The sequence below is a fragment of the Uloborus diversus genome, chromosome 5 (assembly GCF_026930045.1).
Source record: "Uloborus diversus isolate 005 chromosome 5, Udiv.v.3.1, whole genome shotgun sequence".
Taxonomy (NCBI): Eukaryota; Metazoa; Arthropoda; class Arachnida; order Araneae; family Uloboridae; genus Uloborus; species Uloborus diversus.
This window is the reverse complement of record NC_072735.1, coordinates 166,928,462-166,941,639: the sequence shown is the minus strand read 5'-3', so window position 1 is coordinate 166,941,639 and position 13,178 is coordinate 166,928,462. Positions and strand designations below refer to the sequence as shown.

At 33.9% G+C, this 13,178-nt stretch overlaps 1 protein-coding gene across 1 annotated transcript in view; it reads left to right on the top strand.

Moving 5' to 3' along the window:
- The window catches only part of LOC129223261 (homeobox protein caupolican-like), a 65,425-nt gene that overhangs the window by 16,662 nt on the left and 35,585 nt on the right, over positions 1–13,178 (top strand). Inside the window, exon 4 of the mRNA XM_054857826.1 lies at positions 11,240–11,399. Coding sequence (XP_054713801.1) covers positions 11,240–11,399 — 160 coding nt within the window. The remainder of the gene's footprint in view (positions 1–11,239; positions 11,400–13,178) is intronic.

The window sequence follows — 13,178 nt, the reverse complement described above, 5'->3', positions numbered from 1 at the left end:
AACAGGCAGCAGACAGCGGGAGAAATCGCTAGACACACGACACAGGCGACTGGACGACCGATATCGCGTTTTACCGTGGCCAGAAGACTGCACGGTGGTGGTCTGTTTGCACGACGCCCTATACGGTGTGTACCTCTAACGCCTGCCCATCGGAGAAGGCGTCTCTGTGGTGCCGGGAACACCGGAATTGGAGACACAATGAATGGGGACGAGTACTCTTTACAGATGAGAGCAGATTCAGTCTGAGTAGCGATTCTCATCGCATACTCATCTGGAGAGAGCGGGGAAGCCGCAATCATCCCTCGAACATCATTGAAAGGGACAGGTATGGAGGTCGCGGTGTTCTCGTTTGGGGAGGCATCATGCTTGGTAGTCGTACATAACTTCACATCTTCGACGCAGGTTCAGTCAACGGGACCCGTTATTGTAACGATATTCTTCTTCCATATGTGCGTTTTTTAGAGGCGCTATGGGTCCGCAGTTCCTTTTCATGGACGACGATGCACCATGTCATCGCACAGTAGCTGCCGAACAGCTCTTAGAGAGTGAGGATATTGAACGTATATATTGGCCGGCACGATCTCCGGATCTCAACCCCATCGAGCATGTATGGGATTTTCTAGGCAGACGCTTGGCAGCTCGTACCTTACCTCCAGTAACGATTCGGGAGCTTCGATTGGCGCTGCAAGACGAATGGGCAGCAATGCCTCAACAACTCATTGACACCCTCATTCTCAGCATGGGCAGACGCTGTGAAACCTGCCTAGCAGTCAGGGAAGATCATATCCCCTACTAAAGACCGGATGTTTCTTGCTGGACACCCATCACAGGGATGTTTCGGCCTTCAGTCGCATTGCGCTCCATGCTACTTTTCCAATAAAGCTTCTTTTTATCCCTCTGATTTCTCTTTTAGTAAGTGTTGCTTACATTACACATGTCCTTACGTATTGGGGATCTTACGGTATTAAATGTGTTGATATGGAAAGCTTTTGTACAAAGTTATATTGAAAAAACCGTCTCGTCCTTAATTTTTCACACCAGTGTATATATATATATATATATAGATCATGGGTTTCCAACCTTTTTTGCTCAAGGACCACATTATAAATTTTTTGAGGTAAGGCGGGCCAACAATTCAAAAATATTTCAGTTCAGATGATTTTGTTAATCCTACCACCCTCCCCCTTCGTCACCGTTACGGTTTTTAACTGCCCCTTCGCTGAGTGTCGTATCTTTGTTTTTTCGAGGCCAGGCAAAGACTTGACGCTGCCGCCGCCTGTGCCACCCATCTTGCTCCAATTTTCTAAACTAAGGTTCAATTTTTGAAGAGAAATAAACGAATTTACAAAATGTAAGATATGTCCAACACTGAGAAATTCTTTTTGAGTAATTTATTGCTATGAAGCAAAGATAGATACCAAGATGCCAAAAGTTATAACTCCTTAAACGTTTTATGCTGTCTTCGAGAGATGAGGAAATGCAGCCATATCTCTCTGAAAAATATTCAAAATTGAAGTCTTAAAAACACAGTTTTAGTCAATTTTTGGTGGTATTAGACAAGGTCGGTGGAACAAGTTTCAGCTTCTACCTCGGGAGAAATTTTCAAAATTCACATCAAAATTCGAATTTTCAAGAAATTTCAATAAAATCAAGGGAAAGAGAGGTTGTTATTCTCTCCTGAAAATTCTTTTTCAAAAATGAGGTCAATTTTAGTTTATCTTTAGTGATGTCAAAGGCTTTGTCTCTTTGCATGTTACAATTTTTAAAAACGCAATTTAACATTATCTTTGGTGATTTGTGACATCAAGGCCATGAGAAAGGTTCAGATCCTCTCTTCTAAACCTTTTTGGGAATGAAGTCCCAAGAAACATATTTCAGGATACCTTTGATGGGGTTAAAAGAATGGTCAGAATTCAGGACCTGTTCCAGAAATTTTTTGATATTGAAGTTTAAAAAAACGCAATTTTAAGCTATATATGTTGAGACGTTTGAAAAGTGCCCCTCGGAATCTCTCCCCGGAAATCGATTGAAATTAACGTCACCAACACACTATTTGAGGATATTTTTGCTCAAATGAGGAGGATGGAACAGGTAGGCGACAATCCTCCAGAAATGTTTTGACCAAAAAATGCAATTTCAAACTATCTTTGGGGACTTTAGAGAGGAAAGTGAAGAAGACTCTCTTCTAGAGCATGGCTACCTGCGATCGATAGCCATGTTGGTGAGGAAAGGGGTAGCCAGACTACGACCTCTGGCTACGGCCATGCTTAGCAGTGGCTATTGATACATTCTTTACTTAGCTTTCTTTTAAAATGGTTGAAAAAAAAATGTAATATTATCAAAAAAAAAATTCAGTTTGTAAGCTCTCCGCGGGTCGGGTAAAATCTACTCGTGGACGGGATTTGGCCCGTAGGTTGGAGAGTTGGAGACCCCTGTTCTAGATAAAGCTGAGGGAAACGGTGCTGTGAATTTTAATGGAAGTGCTATTGTGCTTATAGTGCTGTGAATTTTAAAGGAAGCATTTTATGCAAAGTGCCGGATGGCTATTGTGAGCATAGAAAAGAGCACAGCCTGAATAGGTGCTTGAGGTCATGGCACAATGTGTTGCTCCGACGCTTCATTTTGATAGAAAAATAATAGAAACAGGAGAAAAGAATGTTCTTGTTTTACAAGAAACGTTTCGTTTCTTCCTTTTCTTTTTCGATTCAATTGAACTAGTCCAGAAGCCAAAGTTGTTAATTACATACTGAGTATTTGAACGTCTTTTAAAGTCTTTTCATCAAAAGACACTGGATATACAAAACTTATTTTTGCTACGAAAATACTGAGAAAATTACTGAGGTTCATGAAGTGGAAAAAAAAGTCATAACAAGAAGTTCTGTCTAGAACTATACGAGCCTACTTTCCCGTATACCCATACTACTTTCTAGTGCCTGATCAATATTCTCAAAAATAGCTAAAGTCGCAAATTGTTTCAAACATATTTTTTAAATATTTTAAGCTAATTTCTAGGAATAAAAATATTCCTCACTCATCTGAAAAAAATAAATGCGTAAAAAATAAAATAAAAAAATTAAATTAAATTAAAAAAATGAACAAATAAAATAGCAGCACCTTTTAAACAAAGCAGCTAATTACACTTTTTTCCATAAAAAGAAATCTTTAACAGCTTTCAAAACGAAAAAATAATAATTAAAATTAATAAGCTCATTAAAATAAATACATCATATCAAAAGAAAAAAAAAATCGTTTCTTTTTCCCCTGTTGCCAAAAATAATTTTTTAAATGAATTAATGCACTTACCAAAATAAATAAAAACAATAAAATGTCAACTTAAAGAAATACTTTTCATTGTCAAAAAAAAAATAAATAATAATAATCGTCTGCTCATATCTTTATGTAGAAAATAAATGACTTCGAGTTTATTCCCCAAAAAACTAAATACCTAAATTAAAACTTTTGCGTGAAAATAAAAAAAAGTCACATCAACAATAATTATTTCGCGGTTAAAACCATAGCTGCGGAGTCGGAGTCAATCTCATTTTGAGATAAAGGAGTCGGAGTCGAATATCCAAGAATCGGAGTCAGTCATTTGTCCTCCGTGTATAAATTTTTGCCAAAGCTACGAAGTCAGGGTCGAAGTCGGGGAGTCGGAGTCCGATTTAATTGTCGGGCACAGGAGTAAGAGTCGGAGTCAGGTGCCCCTAATTCTCGGAGTCTGGAGTTTGGCGTCAAGAGCTATTTCCAACAAAATTTGTTTGAAGTAAATCCGCCTTCAAGTACAGAATCTACATTGACTTTCAGTTTCCCCGTAGGCACTAATGTTGAGGGGATTTGAACCAGGGTTGGCCGGATTGGACCCAATGGGTTTTTTAAAAAAAAAACCCATCATTTAACTCATTTTTAGGTTTTTAAAAATTTTCTGAGAAGTTTTTTAAAAAAAATTAATTAATTTAAATACTTTTACAATTCAAACTTCTATTTTATTTGTTCTTTGCCACAGACAATGGGCATAAAAAAATGAATTTTGAACTTTAATAGTATTTCTTAACTCGTAACGACATTAAAAAAATACTTCAAAGGTTTTAAATAAATATACTTAACTTTTTTCTTTAACTGGTTAAATAAATAACTCATATTATCTTGACTAAGTCCTGTCACCACTGATTTTATTAATATTTGTAGATTGTACATAGGAAACTACTCTAGCTAAAAGGCTTTCATGTGAATTATTTTCTGCAACCCAACACGTCACAAATCTCCAATTAACAAGTTATATTTTTTTAGAAATTAACAGGTTTTACAAATGGTTGGACAGAAAACAGAATAGGATGTACAGTATTGTCATTATCTGACGAAAAAGTTTAATATTTTTTACCCTGTACACAGAAATAGAAAAATAGGCAGCATAAAATTCAAAGAAATTTCTTGATTAAGCTGGAATTCAGTAAATAGGGATTTAAACTACTTGAGGTTCTACAGAAGTTTTGCATAACAAAATGAAATATGATAAAGTAAAATGCAAAAAAAAAAAAAAAAAAATAAATAAATAAATAAATAAATAAATAAATAAAAATAAATAAATAAATAAAAATAAAAAGAAGTTCTGTCTAGAACTAGACGAGCCTACTTTCCCGTATACCCATACTACTTTCTAGTACCTGATCAATGTTCTCAAAATAGCTAAAATCGCAAATTGTTTCAAACATATTTTTCCAATATTTTAAGCTACTTTCTAGGAATAAAATATTCCTCACTCATCTAAAAAAATAAGATGCGTAAAAAAAAAGAAAAAAAAAACAAAACGAACAAATAAAATAGCAGCAACTTTTAAACAAAGCAGCTAATACACATTTTTCCATTTAAAAAAAATTCTTCAACAGCTTTCAAAACGAAAAAAAAATAAGAAAAATTAATAAGCTCATTAAAATAAATACATCCTATCAAAAAAAAATCGTTTCTTTTTCCCCTGTTGCCAAAAATAATTTTTTGAATGAATTAATGCACTTATCAAGATAAATAAAAACAATAAAATGTCAACGTAAAGAAATACTTTTCATTGTCCAAAAAAAAAAAAAAAAAGAAAAAAAATCGTCTGCGCGTATCTTTATGTAGAAACATAAATGACTTCGAGTTTATTCATCGAAAACTGAATACCTAAATAAAAACTTTAGCGTTAAAATAAAAACAAATCACATCAACAATAATTATTTCACAGTTAAAACCATAGCGTCGGAGTCAATCTAATTTTGGGATGAAGGAGTCGGAGTCGAATATCCAAGAATCGGAGTCAGTCATTTGTCCGTGTATAAATTTTTGCCAAAGCTAGGAAGTCATAGTCGAAGTCGGGGAGTGGGAGTCCGATTAATTGTCGGGCACAGGAGTCGGATTCGGATTCAGGTGCCCCTAAATTATCGGAGTCGGAGTCTGGAGTTCGGCGTCAAGAGCTATTTCCAACGAAATTTGTTTGAAGTAAATCCGCCTTCAAGTACGGAATCTACATTGACTTTCAGTTTCCCCGTAGGCGCTAATGTTAAGGGATTTGAACTGTTCAAAATTGAACAGAAAATTGTTCAAATCAAAAAGATATTTTATATACAAGTTTTTCATCAAAAGCTGTTTCCTACAAAGTTTGTTTGAAGCAAATTCGCCTCATAGTTCGGAATTGCCTTGAATTTCCCCGTAGGAGCTAATGTTAAGTTTTTTTGAACTGTTCAAAATTGAACAAAAAATAGTTCAAAACCAAAAAGCGAAATATGGGAATGAGGTGTCCTTGCCGAGATCTTTCGAACAAAAAAAAGTTTGTTCGAATCGGACTATTCATTCAAAAGTTATTAGGGGGGGGGGACAGACAGACAGACCGACAGACAGACAGAACGACAGACATTTTTCCCCATCTCAATACCCTACTTTCCAATTTTTAATTTTTCGATATTTATTTAATTATTTTATTTATTTTTGACTTTTTTTTTGTTTTTCGGGATATTTTTAAGATGCATTAAGCCTTCTTTCATGCTTTTTTCTTCTTTTTCTGACTTTTACTGGGAGAGTAGGCTAACAAAAAGCGAAATGGTGATTGATTTAGTAAATTCAAAGCTCTTTATTTTTGATACAAAAAAAAAAATACGAACAAGGAGTTTTATTTTTTATTGGTATGCTTACAAAGAGGAAGGTTTTTTTTTTCATTTAAAGTTAGTATTTTTGTCATTATTTTGGCAACAATCAAAAAATGAACATTTTTTCTTTTCGAATACAGTATTATACATCTTGTTTGAAGTTTAGTGTGTAAAGTGTTTTGTGTAATTGTTTATACTTTTTTTTTCATTTGATTCAGACTTAAAATTTTATATTAGGATTTTTTTCTGTAATTCAGTTCTGCAATAAGTTTCCTTTACGTTTGTTTTCCCTACATATTGGAAAAACAAGCTTTTGAACTTTACGTGTCTTTATTTAAGTATCATTTTTAGTTGGAATTTTACTAAAACACACTAACAGCTCTAAAATAGAACTTGGTATTGTGTTAATAGCAAATAGATAAGCTCTGTGACAATCAAAAATTGGTTTAATTTGGTGAAAGGTATTGTTGCAATATTTTGGATCGTAAGCTAATTGGGACAGATATATTGCTGATAGTAATCGATGTTGGTATGCAGACAAATAGGGTTTGCTTTGTTCTGGACGAACTTATTTTTATGGACGAATTTTAAATTTATGCGGAGGACATCTTTCGCGAAATAATTTGACGAGCGACAGTGAACAGATATAGCACACACATGGTGTTTCGACGGATCATTTGAAAAGCAATAATTTTTAATGATGAAGTAATGACATCGAATGAGCACGCGATTACGAAAATGAGGGGAATAATACTTAGTGTAAGTGGAATCATTGATAGATTTGGCGGTATCGTGCCCACTTAAAAATGAATTGCAGTAATGTTTTCCATAAATGCAGCAATAAAAATGATATCATGAAAAAAAAGTAATTTTGAATTTCCAAGTTCTTTTGTAAAAGAATTTTTTTGAAAAGAAAATGGCTTTTTTTTTATATCTTAGAAGGGCATGTCATTCTTAGCTCCGTAAAACTTGAATGAAAAAGTTGTTTTTTACTTGAAACTATATATATATATATATATATATATATATATATATATATATATATATATATATATATATATATATATATATATGCAACCTCTATGATGTGCAGTTTCAATTTTAAAGATAAATTTGAATGTGATGGTTTTTTTCCAATTTTCTAACAAGAAGAAAAATGCGTTTAAAATAATCAGTATTCTGTAGAGGTGCGACATCGATGGCAAAACATCGATGGTATTGATACATCGACCAAAAAACATCGATGTTTCCAAACATAAATCTTTTTATCAATTGTCAGGGGTGATTGTGTTCCGGTATTTTACCGAATTTTCCGGTATTTTTGGACGTATTTCCGGTATTTTTATGTCCGAAAATACCGGAATTATGTTTTCTTTTTTTTTAATGCTTTTATCTCCCCTACCTCCGCAATTTTTTTAAATTATATAATACTCATCAAATAAACCTGCAAGAGCCTTAAGATGGACACCTATCCCTTAAGATGGACAAATGTCAAGATAATTTGTATAACACCAGCTCAAAAGTAACTTTGTAACCCATTAAAAATTTAATCAAATGTACACACAATATTTTGACTCAGAACTATTTAATACTATGGCAAAGGTGCACTTAAGTAATAGGGGCAAAAGATTACCCTCCCCCCCCCCCCGTTCTCGCTTTGAAACTTTCAGGTATTTTTTGATGAACTCGCAATCACCCCTGATCAATGTATAACATACATTTTTGAATATACTACACTAAGGTAAGCAATGCAAAAGAATACGTACCCGAAAAATATGTTGAAAATACTGAACATCAAATCATGAACATAATTTAATAAGAATAATTTCGCAGCATCTTGGTATTATAGTAAACACAAAAATTGATAATAAGACAAGCACTGATTAATACAAACTAGTTATAGTAATAACGAAATATTTTCAAACTGAATGAATTTAAAAGTAAATTTACATCCTAAAAGAATCTAAGGAAAAATGTATCATAGCACTTACCGTCAGTTGAATGGTGAGAAAAAGTTGTGGTAATTATTTTAAAAATACAAAATTAATTTTAACAATTATTTTTAAAAGCAAGAAATATGTGTTGTAATGTTAGTTAATAATTAAACACAAATTTTAAGTAATAGAGGGACGACTTGTTGGGGGAAATCGATAAGTAACACCCGAATATTGGAAGTTGACGGTTTGGAGAAAAAAGAAGTTTGTTTACTTTGTCCCCCAGAAGCGCATTTCTTTTCACAGACTATTCCACCAGTCAGAGAAACATCTCTTTTCGATGGAACAGAAGTTGATATCACTATCAAATACTTTAAAGCAACTTTTAACCAGCTCTGAATTTTTAAAGTTATAATTTTCACCGTAGTAACGTATAGGATTTTCCTTTAGTTTAAGAACAGGAGCCTTAAAATAGACTGCAAGTTCTGGCACCAGACTACCAGTGTTAGGTTCTTCCAATAGCTTTGACCTCTTCCTCACTCTCTAGTTAATCTTCTACTATCTTGTAGTGATCTTCCCAAAAAATCATCCTCTACACAGAAAAACTGATCTTATAAAATGGGTGCAGAAAAAAAAAAAAAACAGATTTTCTTTTTTGTCAACTCCGTAAGTAAACTTAATTACCTAGTGAGAAAATTGGAGCAAACTTTATAATAATTTTCAATTAAAATGCAAAAACATCAACATCGAAAAAACATCGAAAACCAAAACATCGATGGTTTCAAAAACATCGAAAGTAAAACATCGATGTTTCCAAAACATCGACATCGGTATCGCACCCCTAGTATTCAGTGCTATAATATTTTACAAAGTTTCAGTTAGGATAAATAGAAATATGAGGAAAAAGCAAACTGTGTTATCACAATTTGAACTTTTTTGAAACTAAACTATTGGTGAGCGAAGACCTAATGAAACATAAAGAAGACATCTTGTTCAAAATTTGTGCTTTGCTTACGTTGGTTTTTCACTTTAATCAGATATCTGGATAGTTTTGCTGTGAAGGCATCATCGCTGTTTGAAGATAACACTGCGAAAAAAGTTGTTTCCAGCAGAGCTAACACAATATGACTGGTTTTAAGCAACATTATTTAGCACTTGGAAGATTATGAAAAACAGTTATGATTTTCTCCTTCCTTGCCAGTTTAGATATGCAATTTAGGTTTTCCATTTATACCATACTGACTGTACTCTGGGGTAATCCTTTCGCGGTTTTTTTTTTTTTCTGGACAAAAATTGACATTCTTATAAATAAATGAAGTGGCTTATGATATTGAAGAGAAATCTTGTAGGAATGATAGAGGACGCCCCACAATTTCCTATTCATAAAATTAAATCGACATTAATTTTATAAAAAGGAGAAATTTAGTACGAGTATCTCGGAAGTGTATGCGGTTAGTACAGTTTTTGATAATTTCAGTTTTGGTAAATTTTTATTTATTTATTTTTTTCCGAGCTTTTTTTGAGTTGTAGTTCTTTAACCCCAGATAGATATTGCCTTGATCTCTCATTAACCTCTTCATTCGCTCTACTTCAAATTTACAATGTTACAAAATTCTTAACCATCATTAAAAACAAAGCGTTCACAAGATGATTATCATTGAATGCGCATTTGATGGCTAGTGCCTGTGTTTGATTGTTCATTTGGTAAATAAGAAATAATGTATTTCGGTTCCAAATTAGCAGATTCTTGAATTAATAAGCTAAACTTCAGATCTTTAGGAAATATTTTTTACTTTAATTGGGTTTCTAATAACTACGTAGAAAGTCAATATGACGCTCCGCATTTTGCAATTCAAGAGCTTAACTGAATAGTTGCCCTTGCAATTTGTAGAAATTATTTATTTCAATTGTTACTTTAATAATATTCATATTTAATGCAAACACTGAGGAGATCATTAAAGAAATTAATAATTCATTCTCTAACCTTCAGTGGGAAATCTTAATTCTCAAGGTATCGATAAAATATTTATTATCAAGGATTGCAATGGTTGCCGTTATTAAACGAAAAGTACTCTGAATCTAATTCAATGCCACAAGATTGATCCAAACTTTGGCTTAAAGTAGTTTGCAACATTCGGGTTCTTTTAATGGTGAATTTACACCGATTGCGACTGCAACAACATATTCCTGTTGCTATGGTTATCGCGTAGCACAAATGTATCTGTTCCTAGTGACGTCACACTGGAATCAACAAATCATAGTTCTGGGAGTTGAAGTAGTTTAGTGGTGGAATAAATGGTATCAATAAGTAGGCGAGTCTTAAATACAAGGACGTGATCATTAACTTACGCATAACCAATAATAAGTCTGAGATTAAATAATTGTAGCTGTTGCAATCAATAGGTATGAATTACTTTGTAATTAAGCTTTCATCAACTTTTTGGACGTTATTTGAGGGCAAAAAGAGAAGCGGAAACTTTTTTGGACAGCTATAATTCGATATTTTTCTCCAAGGGGACTCAGCACATTTGACTTAAGTAAATTTTCTTAAGTTTTTTTTTTTTTTGACTGATGTGTATATTAAGAAGTGATATTCGCGGATGAAACAACTTTCATGTGGAAAAATCAATTAATAGAAAATTCAAAATTAAAGGCGGAAAAATCATTTTTGAATTTTTTCTAAATATCGCTTCAAATTTCACTCCGTTTTACTGTGAGACACATTTTAAGAGAACCACGTTTTAATCAATACATAAAAACATTGTAAATAAATAAATAAAGGATATTTTCACCTATTTTCGTCCTTTGAAAAGAGCCCGATCACTTAACTCTGTGACCTCTCTTCTCCAAAATACATTTCGTTGACTTCAGAGCAAAAATATTGCCGCATAGGAATATGAAACATTTTCAAGGGGAGAGAGTCACAAGTGGAAAATTCGGCTCCATGGCACAAAATTAGGGGAAGTAAAAAAAGCAGTTGTAGACTGTCATTGGTCATTAAGAAGGGGGGGGGGGAGAGGGTTGACTTCCATAAGACCCACCTATCCGAGGTTGCAACGTATGCTCAATAAAACTTCGCTTTCCATTCCTTCGTCGGAAGGTTTTTTTTTTTTCCATCTATAAAATAAAAATTTGATTTGATTTGAGCCGTTTGATTAGCAGATCAGTTTAGTGTATCGGTTCTTCTAGGTACGGCGGTCTGGACTTCAATGGAGCTCGGCGAAAGAACGTGACCCGGGACTCCACCAGCACCCTGAAAGCCTGGCTAAATGAGCACAGGAAGAACCCTTATCCCACCAAGGGAGAGAAGATCATGCTGGCCATCATCACCAAGATGACGCTCACGCAGGTAACCCAGTTTTGTTTGAAAAAGCTCGGTTTTCATTTATGAAAACCATCTTACACGCACAATTGTTGGTACTCGGAAAACTACAGAAATCAATACGAGGGCTGTTAGAAAAGTTTTTTTCTTCGTTCGAATGGCGGGTACAAAGCATAATTCTGACATCAAAACAGATTGAGATATGAGCAAACAAATAACAAGAAGTAACAATGGAAGACAAAAGAAAACCTCTATGGTACCCATTCTTTCTCTAGCTTTGCAGTAAAGTTACCACAAACTCTTGGAGCACATATATATTTAGTTGAAATCCTCATGGATATGAGTCAAGCGCATTTGCGTAAGACGACTTTGAACCTTTCTGCACATGCGTGAGTTTTTTTATCGTCTGTCAATTCATTCAGTTACTGGCAAACATAGACTGGCGTAAAGTGTCGTACCCTTGTCGGATATTTTAATTTTAAGTAAAACGACGAAGCGAATGGAGCAGCACTAACCTTTCAATCACCTCTTAAGTTTAGGGGGAAGCCAGAAGTCGCAAAGGGGTGATTAAAGAGCCTCTTGAAATACAGGAGTTTGTTTTTCGCCTAAAATGTCGAAATCAAGTGTGAGAAATCGTCACTAAAAGCCGTCTGCATCTTTCGAATGGTTTACCCTGGGCTGTTGCCCAGCTTTTTGCAAAATTTGCTGCAGTAGCAATGCTTCAGTCGAATCTTAATTTTTCTTGAAATTTCAAAAACGAGAGTCATCATACTACGTCGGTCAAACTCTGTTTGCCAGGGACTGACGCTATTGATAGACGGGAAAAATAATTCATGCACGCGCAATGTTTCAAGGTCAGCTCATGCAAAGGCTCTTGATTCATATCAATCAGGTTTCAGAACAAAAAAAGTGGGATACCTTTCTAACAACCCTCGTCTTTTTAAAAACACGCCGCTTTCAAATTACAACTTTTCATCAAATCGATGAAAATTTAGTAATATTTGAGTATGAATTTCTCCCGTAGTTCAGAGAATCGTTGTAAAAGGCGAAATTTTTCCGACGGTTGCAGAATCCTTCAAAAGGAGCAATGCATTTCTGAGAGAGGATAGGACATTAGTCGTGGGGGGAATTTTGCTTTTAGAATTTTTCATTGAATTGTGTTTAAAACATACGGAAAGTAAACTTTTTAAATACATTTATAAATAAAAATACATTTTTGCCTCCCCCTCTTTCAGCTTCGCACAATCAGCGCTCAATACGTCACTCATTCATCTGGCCCTAGAAAGAAAATGAGGTTTTATTTATTGGGTTTATTTACTTATTTAACTGGGGCAGAGAGCAAGGAGAATTGAAAAGGGGTGTGTGATTTATAGAGCTTTAGAAGGGAGCCAAGGAGCGGGGATCCGCGAAAGATTCTCATTGAAAACTCGAGGATGATGAGAAGGAAAGTGAAGCTTTTATAACGAGCTCTTAAAACGTTCTTTTCGCGTAAAGACTATCAATTCTCTAAAAATGTGTCCAAAATAGTTTCCTTAAAAGAATTTATGACGATTGCCCCGCAAAAAGAAAAAAAAAATTCCTTAATTATCGTTGTTCTACTACTTTTTATTGATTTCTCACACGTACATATATATATATATATATATATATATATATATATATATATATATATATATATATATATATATATATATATATATATATATATATATATATTGTTTTTTTTTTAAATTTTAGTTGTCTTAAAAAAGAACTAGTTCTCCTAGATCTTAACGAGTCTACTTTCCGGCATTTCAACATCGATTT